Source organism: Pecten maximus, chromosome 5 (assembly GCF_902652985.1).
Source record: "Pecten maximus chromosome 5, xPecMax1.1, whole genome shotgun sequence".
NCBI classification, from domain to species: domain Eukaryota; kingdom Metazoa; phylum Mollusca; class Bivalvia; order Pectinida; family Pectinidae; genus Pecten; species Pecten maximus.
In genome coordinates, this window is record NC_047019.1 from 18,605,638 (window position 1) to 18,622,816 (window position 17,179).

Sequence of the window (17,179 nt, forward strand, 5' to 3'; positions counted from 1 at the left end):
ATATTTAATGTTGAGCGTTTGTGATCGTAACCCCTTCCGTACCTGGGATATTTAATGTTTAGCGTTTGTGATCGTAACCCCTGGATTACCGGGGATATTTTATGTTGAGCGTTTGTGATCGAAACCCCTGGAGTACCGGGGATATTTTATGTTGAGCGGTTGTGATCGTAACCCCTGGAGTAACGGAGGTGTTTTATGCTAAACATAAGTGGTCGTAACCCCATGAGTACTGGGGATGTTTCATGCTGAACGTTTGTGATCGTAACTCCTACAACTACAACGATTGTCTTACGGAAGTATTATTTCGTCTGTATATATATACGGTAGGCCTATCGTGCAGTATGATCTCAGGTCATATCACGTGATCAGTCAGATAGTCACAATAAACATGGTTAATAATGACATATATTTCGTATACAAAATAAACCACCAGAACATAATGAAATACATTTAATGATACATTTAAATACATACGTATTCTCTCAACAAAACAATAGTAAACTGTAACCTGTAATGTGTGATATCCCGACTAATGCTGTAGTAGACGCCGCTTTGTCTTAATCACGAATGTGTTTGTAAAGCACACGCCGCTCCTCATAACTCGAGATGCAGACGCAATGACGAACTCCACGGGAGTCGAAGCATTGTTTGTATCAAGCACTGTTGCTATCATCCCATAAACATTTTACTCCTCAGAACGTAATCTTTAAACGTGTACAGAAGAGCGATATAATATATTTTGTCCTATTTAACTTTTAAACATGATTTATTTGTGTCAGGAAGACGCTTTTTCTCTCCCGAAGGCACCAAATACACGATCTAAAAATGTCCTTGATCTTCGCTTGAATTCTATAACTTCCCGACAGAGGGCATGGAATGCCTCTGTTACTTGACTGACATCCTCCGAAGCAGAAACCTCCACAAACGTACATCCAAACTCCAGAGCCAGCTTCTCACCTGTGTGATAGACAAGAGAGGTTATAATGAGTGGGACAACGTAAATACCCTGTAATTTCTTATCTGGGATTACTATGTATACTAAATATATTTGTACAGTATGTTGTTTTATTTTTAAATCATTAGGGGTTTTAACGTTCTCGCAACAGCCAGGGTCATATATGAACAGGTGTCAAGGAGACGCCAACAGTCTGGGTCATGTGAGGACAGGTGTCAAGGAGACACCAACAGCCAGGGTCATATGTGGACAGGTGTCAAAGAGAAACCAACAGTCAGGGTCATTATTATCTGAACAGGTGTCAAGGAGACGCCTAAATTAAGAAACCACAACACAGATAAACAGATCAGTGAGGGAAAAAAGGACAGATTTATGTTTGTAGATTGTCCAAATATTGATGTCATAGACTAACCTGTATAACAATGATAATTAATTTGGAGTTTTATATACCACTTTATCACAGCAACATATCAATCTCAAAGCTTTTCACGAATCATTATCCGAGGTTATTGGATCTTTAGCGACCAGCTTTCTCAACTCACTGAGGATCATACAGCCGGAGCTGTCATTTCAACGCTAACAGCTTACAAACGACATTTCTTACACTACCCTAGTACGTATTCCTTTACAACTGGACAACTGAATCACAGCAGAGTACAGTATCTTGTGCCGAGACTCTAGCTAGAGACCCCACGGTCACGTATAATTAAAGTGATGTCCTGTTGAAATGTATCAATATTGTTAGAAAAAACAGACACCAACCCTTAATTAATAAATGTAACGAAAACGACAAACGCTAAACAGTACCAATAATTAAGAAGCAACTTCCATAGTCCGATATGAATACATGCATTCCACTTTAAGGCTATAGTTTGAAAACATTTAAATTGGCAAAAGCTCAGAACGGTTAAACAATAGAAACGTAAGAAGCTGTAGATTAAATCGCGACGAAATTGTTACTTAGTTTTTCCAATCAAGACACTATGTGAAATAATTACAGAAAGATGTTTTCAAGAGAGGTAGCATTATATACAGGTACCTATTAATAAAATTGTGGAATAAAATGGAATATCAACAACAAGCACGTGTTTGCTGAACAGTTTCAAACTCCAGCGAGACAAACACTGGAAATGTAGATGTGTGCAGTTATACATCATCTGTCAGCAATCACTGGGAGAAGATCTAGTCATAGATAGTTGTCTCTATAGATGTGTATACTGTCCAAACTGCTCATATTTCCATTGCAATTATTTTATTTCGACGGAAACTGCATGTGGAGAAACTGTCTGTGAGAAGAAACCTCTCGTCGGTCTTTCCGAAAGCATTCGCCAAATACATGTTTGGTCATACAGGTACATAGTCAGTTCAGTTTCAAGTAGAGAAAGAAAAACAGGGGAAGACATCGATGCAAATGTAGACGAGAAGTTAAGATCAAAGTTACGGTTCAAGACTATGGGAAAACTTCGTTTCCTCTCTTGTCACAATGATAGCAAAGCTAGAAAATATTATGAAGATGAAGAAAACATACCCTACCCGGGCATATCAAAGTAATCTACAAAGACATTTAGTTCGACAGTGACAAAAATTTAAACTTATGACTCTTCATTGCAATGTGTTTGACTTTATGACGCTCTATTGCGATGTGTTTGAATTGATGACGTGATGGTGAAATGTTGTGGTGTGTTTGACGTAATGGTGTTATGATGTTATGTTGTGATGTGTTTGACGTAATGGTGTAATGTTGTGGTGTGTTTGATGTTATGATGTGATGTTGTGGTGTGTTTGATATAATGGTGTTATGTTGTGGTGTGTTTGACGTTATGGTATTATGTTGTGGTGTGTTTGACGTAATGGTGTTATGCTGTGGTGTGTTTGATGTAATGGTGTTATGTTGTGGTGTGTTTGATGTAATGGTGTTATGTTGTGGTGTGTTTGACGTAATGGTATTATCTTGTGGTGTGTTTGATGTAATGGTGTTATGCTGTGGTGTGTTTGATGTAATGGTGTTATGTTATGTTGTGTTTGACGTTATAGTGTTATGTTGTGGTGTGTTTGACGTAATGGTGTTATGTTGTGGTGTGTTTGATGTCATGATGTGATGTTATGGTGTGTTTGATGTAATGGTGTTATGTTGTGGTGTTTTACGTAATGGTGTTATGTTGAGGTGTGTTTGACGTAATGGTGTTATGCTGTGGTGTGTTTGACGTTATGATGTTATGTTTAGGTGTGTTTGATGTTATGGTATTATGTTGTGGTGTGTTTGACGTTATGGTGTTATGTTGTGGTGTTTTACGTAATGGTGTTGTGTTGTGGTGTTTTACGTAATGGTGTTATGTTGAGGTGTGTTTGACGTAATGGTGTTATGTTGTGGTGTTTTACGTAATGGTGTTATGTTGAGGTGTGTTTGACGTAACGGTGTTATGTTGAGGTGTGTTTGATGTAATGGTGTTGTGTTGTGGTGTTTTACGTAATGGTGTTATGTTGAGGTGTGTTTGACGTAATGGTGTTATGCTGTGGTGTGTTTGACGTTATGGTATTATGTTGTGGTGTGTTTGACGTTACGATGTTATGTTGAGGTGTGTTTGATGTTATGGTATTATGTTGTTGTGTGTCTGATGTTATGATGTTATGTTGAGGTGTGTTTGACGTAATGATGTTATGTTGAGGTGTGTTTGATGTTATGGTATTATGTTGTGGTGTGTTTGACGTTATGGTGTTATGTTGAGGTGTGTTTGATGTTATGATGTGATGTTGTGGTGTGTTTGATGTAATGGTGTTATGTTGTGGTGTGTTTGACTTTATAGTATTATGTTGTGGTGTGTTTGACGTAATGGTGTTATGTTGTGGTGTGTTTGACGTAATGGTGTTATGTTGTGGTGTATTTGACGTAATGGTGTTATGTTGTGGTGTGTTTGACGTAATGGTGTTATGTTGTGGTGTGTTTGACGTAATGGTGTTATGGTGTGGTGTATTTGACGTAATGGTGTTATGTTGTGGTGTGTTTGACGTAATGGTGTTATGGTGTGGTGTGTTTGACGTAATGGTGTTATGTTGTGTTTGACGTAATGGTGTTATGTTGAGGTGTGTTTGATGTAATGGTGTTATGGTGTGGTGTATTTGACGTGATAGTGTTATGTTGTGTTTGACGTAATGGTGTTATGTTGAGGTGTGTTTGATGTAATGGTGTTATGGTGTGGTGTATTTGACGTGATAGTGTTATGTTGTTGTATGCTATCATTGGATGATATCTTGCTCTTGATGTTGGGATGCTCTGTTGTTGCGATATAACATCATGGTTCTTAGCTGTATTTTGTTTATTGAACACATTATTGAAATACGTTCTAAATTATGACCTCCTCTGCCATGTATAGCATAGAGCAATATCGCCATGTATTCATATATTACTTCATGATAATTTACATCACGGCTATAGAAAAACACAATGATGTGATTTAAACCACCGAAGAACAGTGGGGCGATTTGTACTGATTACAAAGCAAATAATCAGTTACAAGTTACGGGTGTTGGGTTATGTTGGTGCTGACAGTTAAAGAAACGTTTGTTACAGTTCATCATTCCTGATGGTTTTACGATGGTCACCTGCTGGGCACGTCTGAACGTGCCAGTCCTTCACATGCACTACATGGTAAACGGGGAAACACGCATATACAACTGTCGGTCATCGACACAGACGAATATCACAGAGATGTGCTTCCTTCAGTCTACTGATTTATATGGAGGTGGAAAAATAAATTAATTAGAACGTGAAATATATATTGTATTTTAAAGGATTAAAACATTAAAATAGTATAGAATGCGGTACTGCACTATAATTGATGCGAAGTATGTTTGAATGTAATTGTGTTTCAGGCTGTGATGAACAAGTTATAAGTGTACTAATTTGCATTTATAAGTGTCCTCAAATAGCTTACAAAATGTATTAGCCTGTTGTTAGAATATCGTATCATAATCAGGCCTACAACGAAGTTGTGACATTTAGCTTTTTGTTGCAACATTAAAATGGCCAAAAACGCATTTTTCATATTTATTTTGAAAACAAATATGTCCCATACCTTCATCTTTAGTAACTTGACGCATATGTGCCAGATCACATTTATTGCCAACCATAAGGATTGGAGCAGGGGAGCCTTTTTTGGCGTCCTCTATTTTCCGTTTCACCTCTTGTAAGGCGTCAAACGACTTCCGGCTGACGACAGAATACACCAACATGAATCCATCACCCCATCGTAATACGTCATCACGAGCACCGCAATCCTCTCTCTGTAACCATGACGACGGTGTTAAATGCGTGATGTCATATAATGTAATGGTAGTGAAGAGACAACATTTGTTTTGAAAATGATGCACGCTTTACCGAATAAGAATCTCGGGAAACTTAAGAGTCGAATTATTTTTTTTTTCAATTTCATCAAACATTGAAAAAAAGATTTAGAAATTAAAATTGACAACTTAAATGCCTGTTGTCGTTGTTATAAGTATGATCATTCTAGCGAAGAAATATACTATTCTTCTGGCATGACACAACATGTAGTTAACCACATTGTTTTAGCTATGTATATGCATAGTTATGTAAGAGATTTTCGCCCCATTATGTGATTATTGTTGCTGGACCGTTGAGCGGGAAACAAACAAATATCAATATCGATAATGGCACGGATTATATTAAACTAGTTGTTGTGCTGACAATCAATAGACATATAGGATTATAACAGAGTCACTCACGTTTGAAATGGTGTCGAGGATTTCGAATGTGATGGATTCTGTGTCGACCACTGTTGTATATTTATATTTGGATTCTGCAAGATAATAGGAATGCAGTAAAGTATTAAACAACAAAAAATACCGACATCATAAAGAATCAATCATTAAAATTCAAATTCGATAAGCGGATGGCAAAATATTAACAAAAACATATTTTTGCACAGAGCTTGAAAAATGTGCCAGGACAATATGGCCAGGCGCTCCGAAGGAGAAAGCGTCTTACAAATCTAGGTAAACGCCGAGCTAAGCCATATTCTAGATGTGATAGCTAGAATGCGGACAATGGAACCATCAGGCATATCAACATGCATGGAACGAATCTAACCTAATATTAAATGTGTTCAAAACCACTGGTACTAACCAACACAAACGCGAAAAAAAATAGTTGAAGGTAAAATACGTTTGTGATGAATGTTGGGATAGGTCCAGATTATCCTCATCATCTTCTTGGGCTTTCAATAATTATCAAATATCTTTTAGGAAATTGATTATGTTTAGGAGTTATTGCACTGTTCCTAATTTTAAGTTTGTTTAGGGCCATATTGATTTTCCTGACATCTATTCAATTCAGGATGTCCGCATTTTTGTCCCCAAGCATCACTGACGGGACCTGAAATATATTCCTTATTTGACATATATTATATTGATTATTAAGTTCATATTAAAAAAAAATCACCCGTGTGTCTATTGTACAATACTTCATGTTCGTTCTAAGGCTGCCGATTCTAATATGTACATTTGTTTCGCGTTCGCATAGTGTAAACGACTTTGGCAGCATGTACAATACATTGTTGGCGTATTCTGAATAGGTTTTAACGATTTGCTAGCATTATAACATCAAAGGGTATTTTCAAACACTGCGATGATCCTTTCTTGACGTTTCTGACATTGACTAATACATGTACATATACCTATATACGTGTGATATGATTTGCTGAAGATTTGAACGACCTCGGTTTTGACACATATTTAAAAGTAGCAAAAATGTAATGATTGATAGGAACCATTTGTCCTGTTTAAGGTCTATAATACATGTACAAATTGTGCATGTTACGTGATCAAAGAGAGAGGTGTTCAGACTTGTAACAGTGTTACATGAATAACGATGCCCCAGATTGAGGTGCGCGAGCATGTACATACCGCCTACACTTACTGACAGATGGTAAACATGAAACGCACGTGAAGTCAAGTACGGCATATTGTAGCCCCTCATCACACCTCGCTTCACTCTCCTGTACGCATGCCACACTTATCAACTCGTGAAATGTCTACATGGTAAGAAGTAAACCTTCAAATTTAATTGTCGATATTCATTTTTCAAGAAATTACATATTAATTAAACAAGCATTTCTCAAATAAAACATTTTGATGTACGAAGCTCATCATAGAATGTTATCAAAGTCAAAATTCCAAAATGAACCATTTTAGAATTTCTATTTAAACAACCTGCTACTATTTGTTGTACATTGATAATGAGCAATAAAAATGAATTCATTAACTTTAAACGTCTCTTCATATTTCTAAAATTCCATCGCTAAGTATTCTGTGTTCATTAGACCCACTCCCCTCTCGAATAATGTTTAAAATTAATGTGTACATATGATATTCATACGCTTATCATTTACAGATAAATGGCAGTGATTTACCTTGAGACTGTGTTTTACAGACAAGGAATTATTTTAATTGTACTTACGTCCTTGGCAATGAGTACATTTTATATCGTGTATGTTGCAGACTGGATCAATTACTATGGAGCCGTAAGAACCGTCTTTGATTTGGATACGTTACCCGGTGCCTAACAACATTTTACACCCTGATGAAGCTGTGGGAGTTCTCTATCAAGTCCCGTCAGTACGTAATATTTACTCATACAGTTAAGCCATGCATACTAGAAATTAAGGTTGTACCCAAAAGTTCGGGCGTTATATACATTACATACCTATTGTCTGGTCATATTCTCCAATAAAACGCTTTGTCAGAAACCGCACAGACAACGCTGCAAAACAAAACAAAAAATCTTAAATAAATCTCAAAAGATATATTTACGTCATAATGACTTTAAATTATTAGTTTGTCGTTATAGTTACCGCATTAGTGTAAGTAGCTATTCAGCATTATTATAATCTGACTCTAAATGTTATATAAACATTGTTTATGAAGGGATGGTTATTAAAACATAATGTCAAGCTAACTGGGGCTTTTAAGATACGGGTATCAAAGGCCATTCATATAGAAGACATAAATATTGATCTTCAGCAAACCTACATATAAGAATATCGGTATTTCATCGGTTTAGCTGAATACATGAACTTGAGTTTGTTTGAAGACACGGAAGGCCATGTTCCTATGCAAATTAGTATAGATGTTTAACAAGCACGCTTACCTATCAATTGTAAGGTGGCCATGGTTTTGTATCCCAAAAGGTGACCTTATTTAGGACAAGACCATTGTGTGCTTTTTGGTCAAATCGCAAAGGAAAATGACGTTATAAGAGTTGGAAAAATAACCTATGATAGGACGGAATGGTAAATTTAAGCCTACACCCCAATGCTTAATGGAGGGCATACTCATATAACCAAAAATCAAATAGCTGGTCATGATTCAATGAGAACCTCCATATTATCATTATCATAGAACGTTATCGGGAGACGGAAGACAATCTTGAGGGAAATGACATAGTTTTCCCCGAGATCACAGGTAATACTTCTTTTGGTCAAGATGAAACGTTGGTTAGGTACTACTGTTTAAAGTCATGTTTAGATATAAGTGTCAGTTAAGGACGTTGCCTGTCAAATATGTGGTCAGGTTATAGTGCGATTTCACTGAAATATCATGTAGCGGACACATCGACGTCATACCATGATTGTGTTTATCAATTAATCTATTTCATTAAATGGGTGTAAAGCAGGAAATATAAAAACAACCTCTAGGTTGTCTTTGGTATACGTAACGGCTTGGGAATAGAGTTATTCATACAGGCAAACGTTCAATACCAAGGTGTGACCGTGTAGAGGGAGACATTAGACGGAAGAAACAAAATATAAGTTAAGAGAGAAAAGAGAAGAGAGAAATATCCTTAATTCAGTAGCCTCTTAGGAATCTTCAGAGCACTCCAAAGGAGCGAAATACCATATACATGTAATTGTCATTAATTGGTCATATCATTCCTAGTGTTTTGTATTTGTTCATGGAAATAAGTTCTGTTTACTTGTTTTACATTACATAAACACACATAATCTATTTTCTTTAGCATGTGTATACAAACAATCATGCGTCATCAAGTACCACGATACCTACAATGTACCTAAAGTCAACTACTAACAACCAAACCACCGCGAATGTATGATCAAACAGCACGAAATACACGTGCGGTGTGTATGAATGAATTGTCTATACGACTGTGATTGAGCGGAGGTGTTCAGACAAAATACGCAAAATATTAACAGAATACATAGGCAGACAAGATGGCGACGTCAGTAGAATTCCAGGGGGTTCGGTACCGTATGCTGATGTTTGTCGCAGGAACACACAGACAATGGCTTTGACCTCAGTCAGCTAATATAGTTAGTATGATCATATCCGTGGTCATGTTTTCGTCAACGTGTTTCAGCAAGGTATAATTACTATTTTTCTCCTTCAATCAATTCTCTTTTTTCTTTTCTTTTTTAAATTTAGGACATTTGCCTCATGTACTTAAATTGTACAACCCAAAATGCATCTATAGATCTATACCAGAACCCGGTAAGTTGAATAATAATAAAATCTCAAAAGTACAGCTTACATGATGCAACAAATCCAATAAAGATGCTATGCACTTAGAAACCCATATAAAATAGATAGACAAAGAAGCTCAAATACAACGTACGTAACGAATTCGATCATTATACACAAAATAAGAATAGATTGAATATCTAAAGTACAGTTATTGGAATTAACGCCCAACAAAAGAATCCCTTTGTTTGCATGGTTTTATATAATATTCCGTGTAAGTGCGATACATAGTTTCCTCATTAAAAATGCGATGTTCATTTACAGAATAGTTTGTAGCAACGAAACCTCATTTTATATATACTTATAATAAACCGAAATGCAGCGATAATCTTTCGGCCACTTTCAACAATTTTTCTTTATGTTTATAGAAATGCATGCTTTTCAATAACAAGAATGCTGACCTGGAAATAATTACATTGTTTTTGCTAGGAATATTTACGACCTGTTTTAATGTTGTAAATGAAATCAAGTTTATTTGTAATGAAACGACTGTTGCGTCATGGCGAAAAACTGTTACAAAAAACATTTGAACTAATCTTCAAAATGATTTTATAGGAACTGAAATAGCATACATCAAAAACTGTATACAGTCAGTTAAATGTGTCCCAAGCTATAGAGAAAACTAATCACAAAAATAGTTATTGTTTAGATAAACACATTCCATCCACACATATTCAGAAAGTATGCCAGAACGGTCAAGGAACAGCTAGTAGCGTCAGAACGGCGTGACCTTTCAAACATGGAGAGGTCATGACCTCAGAAAGTGGTGGTGTAAATATCCAAGATGCTGTTTATGTACTATAAACATCCCGGAATGTAAACATCCTGCGGAGGGATGGAGTGGTTTTCGTCAAGGACGATACATGATTCGCTACACTGATCAATGTTTTAAGTATATGGTTCATTTGGCTGAGCCGAATTCTATCGTGTCGATAATACTGAGACTGGGGGATGTAGATAGATCGGTCTAAATGACTATCAGATACCATTTCGGTATTTGCGGTCTTAATTGTTTTTTTGTTTTGTTTTGTTTTTCTACTTTATTTTTTATCCTGATATGTGTTTGTTATTAACATTACGAAATATTATTAAGATTTGTTCAAACAATTTGAGAGCTTAAAGGATTTTAAGTTATTTTAGTCCTTTTTTTCTACCCCTAAAAATGCTCGATTAAGTTGTGCTAGTATGATAGTCGTCATCTGTTTCTGTCAAACCTCGCATTAAATGCTTATCTGTGAACATTTGAATATACAATGTACACACAAATTCATTGAAAAATTTCCTCTTCTCGCACTTTTCATAAAGTATTCCTCCATTTTCTTTATTATTGATTTAAAATAATTATAACACTTATGTCAAAATTTAGTAAAAAAAAAAAATAGGTACGGTTATAAAAGTTTATACATGTAATTTAAAGGTCAGATACTTGAGTGGATATCACGTTTGAATATTAAGTTATATAATTATATCAAATGAAATAAATCTGCACCATGCAGCTATTTTGCTCTTCTAGGACTCTTCAATTTTTATTGCTGCTTCAGAAGTTTGAGAATTGATTTGTTTTTATTATTTTTCTCATATTGTATGGTGGCGTTTCATGATTGAACTACGTATCTGTGAAATATACCACCTGAATAGTTTATGGTATCAACATATATATATATACATCAACCATTTTATAGGCAAACCGCGATTCCATAGTCTATGTCTGCCAGTTAAATATCTAGATGAAGAATGGTCTGTCCAAATTGATAGACACCAGACCCGGCCTATGGTAAATGATACAGAGATCGTTACATAATACAGAATGAATTCCTGCCTGTAATGCTATTGTGGTAGAACCTTTGATAGCCCGGACTTCAGTGAACTCTGTGGATGATCCTGGCAGAAGTTGAACTCAATATACACTCAGACAATACTAAAATAGCTCTTTAAACCCTAATAATACAAATAAACTGAAGTACAACCAATAATCTGTTTTTCGTCATAATGAATACCACTCCAGCCGTAAGCTTTGTCTGAGAAAATTAGAGCAGGTACCAGTATTCTTAAAGAGAGCCACTTGTTGCGTGATCGATTACATATGATATGTTTTAGTTTATACCGTAATAAATGCATGTAACGATCAAGTATATCAGACCATGCTCAAAACAACAATATATATATATATATATTCTATTAAATAAGTTATGGTGTAGACTTCAAACAGTTTTTCTTCGTAAGGAATTTTTTATAGCTTCCCACTTCCGGTTTTATAATACCACTACTAGACACCATACAAGCATAGGTACATTCCATGGTAGTTTGCATAAGACAAAATATGTTTGTTTTGAATGGCGAATCCCTTTTTAGACGCTTTGCTAAACACTGACATAAATACATCATCTGACATATTCAGTGAATCATTTTTAAAACATAAAACGGGGTACGGAAGAATCGTTTCATGTCAGGTTAGTTAAAGTATTTTAATTTTCCATGTACGAGTATGATATATCGAAATTAATGATATGAAGGGCAGGGTCAGAATATGTCATTAGCTATTTGTATGAAACGTTTACATAGTTACGTCACTTCCTTTAACCGTTTTAAGTATTGGGTGCACTGCAAACGAAAATACGATGTATTTTAGAGATGTTTCTCAGGAAAACAAAATTAAAGAATCGAAGATTTATATGAAAATATCCACAGTAAACTACACCACTTTCTTACGCTGGACCTTGATACTGGATGATTTTTACTCGAGCATTCTTACGTGGTCGAGTTGTTCAAACTGTACGTTTGGAACATTCTGTAATGTAATTCATAATATGTCGGTTTAGCTAAAATACTATCAATAATACTTTCTTCTTTTCCGTTAATGGAAGTTTATGTTAACTTAGGTATTTAGCTCCATGCTTTTACGGGCATTTTCATTTCTGCCGTGGCTCATTATTATTGCATTGGAAAGTCATGTAATCTGAGTGGCATTTAAAAGTTAGCTAATACAACTGCTTTTATTTTACTGATAGCTTATACAACTGCTTTTATTTTACTTAGCGACCTGTCGACAACTAGGTTCAATTTAGGACGGCCTTTCCGCGAATGTGTGTTCTTGGTAGGCTGCGATATGTTCGGTTCGTTTGAGGTTCCTTCCTGATGCCGACTATACAGTAACACCTCACTTCAATTACAGGACACCGAAACCGGTTACATTATAAACTGACAATGGGTGTTTCACGAAGGGCTGACCAATAAACAGAGGGTAGGTATATGTACTACCAATGTTAAAGACTGGTTTGTATCGAGTAGATGACAGAACCCAAAGCAATCATCACGAGGTGAATGCCACACAGAAAGGCCATAAATGAGACAGTGTACCTTGTCAATGAGGACATTATGAAAAAAGGAGAGAAAAGGTAACATTTCAATCTAAGTCCTGCGAATCATGCAATGGGGCAGCTGGTACAAAGCTTACTTCTTATCTTCTTCTTAAATTCAATGTGGATTTAAACCGGATGTAATCAAGTTAAACCGGAAGTAATCAAAGTGTTATAATTGTTATTGATTTGTACCTCGGGTAGTTATATAAAATTGAAATAGCGCATTGCCGTTGTATATATACTTTTAGGTAAACGTCTTTCTCAACCGCTTCGTGCCTTTGTACAGTCGTGGTCACATGATCGAAGTACTTGGATGCGAACCTGCGACCTTTCGGTTAATAGGCTTAATCACAATTCAATACCACTAGCATGTGGTTTGTTATTGTTTGTCTTTGATTCTAAGAAAACAACTAACATAGACGATCGCATATAGTCAGTTTGGTCCAATGTACAGGTACATCTATCAAGGCAGTAAGATCTCATCAACAGTGCTACGGGGTCGTAATTAGCCTTGACTCTTGTGTAATTAAGGCTATACCTTACTTAAGACCATATGTATGGCGAATGGATTAGGCCCGACTATACCACACAATTGTCTAGGTTGACGACCTATTGAGAATGCAGGCGCGAGAATATTCCTGTGGTTTACAAAGTACAATGTGTATTTTGCGCGGGTTCGCTTTCGCTTTCTTGAACAAGAAAAGAGAAGAAATGTTTGTTTCAATAAAAATGTACATTATTCGTAGGACAAAACCTCTCTTTTCCAAAACGTAATACAGAAAAAAACACAACATACATGTCAATACTCATTATATTTGTAATATGCAAAGACCAGTGGAATAATGAATACGGTCAGGAATGGAAAGTTGGAATACGTGTCTAAGTCTGTCCTCGCTGTCTCGATATGACGTCATGACCCTTTTGTCTACCTCGGTATTGTATATCTGTCTACATACTTCTAAGTATATGTCAGCAATTACACACACTTGATCGACAGTTTCGCATATGTTTTCTTTAACTATCTAAACAATTTAGCGGAAAATTGTAAGGACCCGCTGTCTGGATGCTTCCTGGTCTGTTATTGCCGAAACTACAGGAACAGCGGGAGCTAATGGCGGACCTATGTCAATTAAAATAAATGTTCCTAATTATAGAAATAGCCAAGTGTGACATAAATAAATATATATATATCGAACGAGAGTTTTCTACCCTCTTACCCGACTTCTCCCCCCACCCCCAACAGCTGTTACTTCACTTGGTATTAATGAGTTACTGTATCGCAACGCCTGTTGGAGGATAAACAGCACATAATCACCGGAGTGAACGCGGAACTTGATAACGAGAGAAGAAAAAGTTCGAATAACTAAATAAAAACCAAAAAAACATTGTCTTGTTAGAAGCCAAAAATTTCGACAAAGGGCAATAACTGGTATTTTCATGTTAATTAAACATGTAACCTTGCCGAAGGTGACTTCCAAGTTAAAAAAGATTCAAGGCTACGTACTGTTCTGCTTATTTTTTTAAAAATAATTTTATCGTTTCCTTTTTTTAACACATGCACTACCAAAATAGACGCCAGGGTGATGAGGTTTTGTGCATTCTGATAGGTGTCAGAATCTTATACATGTTATGATTTAACACCTTCCCAGAGTGATTGTAACTATACAAGTTTTCACGCCGACATCGACATTGTGATTAAATGATTACTTTACGTGTTATACGCTGCCTACGCACCAGACGAACAGAAAGAGGTCACCGGGAGGGTGCTGGAGGTAACGTGATGTAGAGAGGAAATATAAAACAGCATACGGGAACATTACAAACGGAATAAAAGATGGAAAAATGCGCCAAAATGTCTGCAACTTTAGATATGATTATGATTTAGATATCAGTTTACTTCCCTGACATGAATGTAAATTGCAACAATATCTATAGAAAACTAATGAACACAGTACCACAGCCATAACAAACATGTGGAAATATGAAATGATAAGTTGGGATGTATTTAATATATCATAATAAATAAATAAATGACGACAGTGCCACTACTATTCCTCATGTTAGCTGTAGCATTGATTTAGACCGCGATTTTGAAAGATAATTACCATACATGAGATTGGGTTGGATACAGGTATATTATATTAGCTATGTGATAAACAAAACTGCTATGAGGAAGGATTCGAACCGCGCAATTATTATACCGCGACATTTGTGGATCGGCAATGAATGATAGTTATATGCATAACAGTGTCTATACATCGCTTAACTAATAAAACGTATTCAAAGAGTACAAGTGCGAGGGACATATAAGCGTGATGATTTAGGACTTATTTTCATGCAGACACGTGTCTGTGATATTAACCTGAATGTATGTATGTTAGAGAGCCAGATCATTGAATAGATAAAGACAGAGAGGAAGTGTATGTTTATATACAATCACTAGCTGATCCAGAAGTCAGACTGGTGTGGTGACCTTTGACCTGAGATCTCTTTGGTCAAGGAGGGATATTTGGTAATATAACACTGCCTGGCACGTGCAGTGTACAGTTCTGTTTTTATGGTTTGTGTATTTAGGCATTTAAACAACTGGAGACCTGGTCTGGACTCGGTATATGTTTCAGTTTCAAATAACTAAGAAACAAGTCATGCTGGGAAATAATTTGGTAGATTAGAACACTTTCGAACATGAATTAACTTTGATTAATTCATGGCACAATGAATGACAAATCCAAGATCGACAGAAGCCAAACTTTACCTGGGGAAGGGTAATGAAGGGGAAGGGAGGGAGGGAGGGGGTCCTGGGGTGAGTTTCATTCGTGCTGTCTTCAGGCCAGAATAGACAGATAATTATCTCTAGTCCTTTCTATACTCTCACCATGATTACCAAACATGCTTTGGATCGCTTCCCAGCATCACAGTTTCAAGTAATCACAAATTAATTGCAAGCAAATGTGTGGTGCATATTATATGTGGCGAGTAAATTAAGGGCGTCGTTACACCGCTCTGCAGCTAAAGTTCAGACAGTACTCGTCATCAAGAAATACAAAGAGGTTGAAAAGGGGGTGCTTGGCACCTGCATTTTGAGCAGAAAAGGGGACTTGAGTTACTAGGTTGTTCTGTAACAGGAACAGGCAGTAGTAATTATCGATATGACACTTGGCACTTTAATGTCTACATAATGATACGGTTGTGTAGAGCCAAGGTACAGGTTGGGATTCATACTGTTATGCCTGCAGATTTATGAACTGGACGTACGGTTCATTGATAGACATGGTCGTCCTTGTGTTTGATTAAATATGCCATAACAATTTAAAAAAAAAAAGATCATTAAAAAAAAAACGATGACATCAATAATTTACTAAATTTCAATTGATTTGTATCGAAAATGAATCGAAAACGTATTTTGACTTACCACTCTTTCCGGTTCCCTCATGACCTAGAACAGCGATCTTGGTGTCGCCAAATGAGGATTTTTTCCTTTTGAGGTACGGCCGGAGCCCTGCCCCCGTGCCTCCCGTGGGAGAGTCGCTGAGCCCGCCCCCTCCGCTCATAATGTCAACGGGGAAAGGGACAGGTGTGACACAAATAAGTCACACAGGTAATAACACAATTCCGACAGGTAAGTTATCGGACCATCTCCGTCTAGGAACTCCAAACGTTACAACTCCATGGCATTGGAAGTATATAATGATACAGGATACTAATGGACAATACACAGCTCTGCTCGTTCTTGAAGCTTTGTCGATGCCATTATATTCCCCTTCTCACTCTAACTGTGCACTATTTATACCTCTCTCCTCTCACACCAGGTGCCGATAGAGTGAAGTATTCCCCAGTATATACACCTACAGCTCGACCCTCCTCTCCTCATCTCTGTAATCGTCATTATCTTCCACCGTTATCTAATTGTCTAATCTGCATTGTACCTGACCGCGCTAAATCATATTCATAACCAGACGCTTCTGATGTTCTGAACACTAATCCCAACAAAGGAACCCGAACTGATGAATACCTGGCGTAACGTGAATGCTTGGAGCCGAAATTGTTAGAATTATTTGAATTCAGCAAATCTCAGACATAGCACAACATATTTTGCAGTTTCAACGTCTAGCCTTCACACTAAATCATAACTAAAGACTACGAGCTAGATCTTTATGACGGTTCTTATCTTAATTCAGTACATGTAGGTAATGCAGTTTTAAGTGACACCATATAGCTTTTGCACTTTCAAACAACGATAACAATAAGTATCTCGAAGTACGCCAGATACTTAATATTTAGACGAACTGATTGATCTGCCGTTATACTTATT

At 36.6% G+C, this 17,179-nt stretch overlaps 1 protein-coding gene across 1 annotated transcript; it reads right to left on the minus strand.

Moving 5' to 3' along the window:
• Positions 1 to 434: 434 nt before the first annotated feature.
• On the minus strand, positions 435 to 16,799 carry LOC117327405 (ras-related and estrogen-regulated growth inhibitor-like). Its single transcript, XM_033884361.1, has 5 exons — positions 16,280 to 16,799; positions 7,677 to 7,733; positions 5,699 to 5,772; positions 5,029 to 5,236; positions 435 to 957 (listed from the first exon to the last, which is right to left on the minus strand). Exons 1-5 carry the CDS (start codon positions 16,416 to 16,418, stop codon positions 776 to 778), a joined length of 660 nt encoding a protein of 219 aa, XP_033740252.1. The 5' UTR covers positions 16,419 to 16,799; the 3' UTR covers positions 435 to 775.
• Positions 16,800 to 17,179: the final 380 nt, after the last annotated feature.

What these genes read in the sequence shown, in the direction of transcription:
- LOC117327405 (XM_033884361.1), bottom strand. Translation starts at nt 16,418, where the DNA reads ATGAGCGGAGGGGGCGGGCTCAGCGACTCTCCCACGGGAGGCACGGGG. An exon ending in TGAGGGAACCGGAAAGAGTG is followed by an intron (nt 7,734 to 16,279) that starts GTAAGTCAAAAT and finishes TTTGTTTTGCAG; the next exon opens with CGTTGTCTGTGCGGTTTCTG. An exon ending in TCCTCGACACCATTTCAAAC is followed by an intron (nt 5,237 to 5,698) that starts GTGAGTGACTCT and finishes TCATGGTTACAG; the next exon opens with AGAGAGGATTGCGGTGCTCG.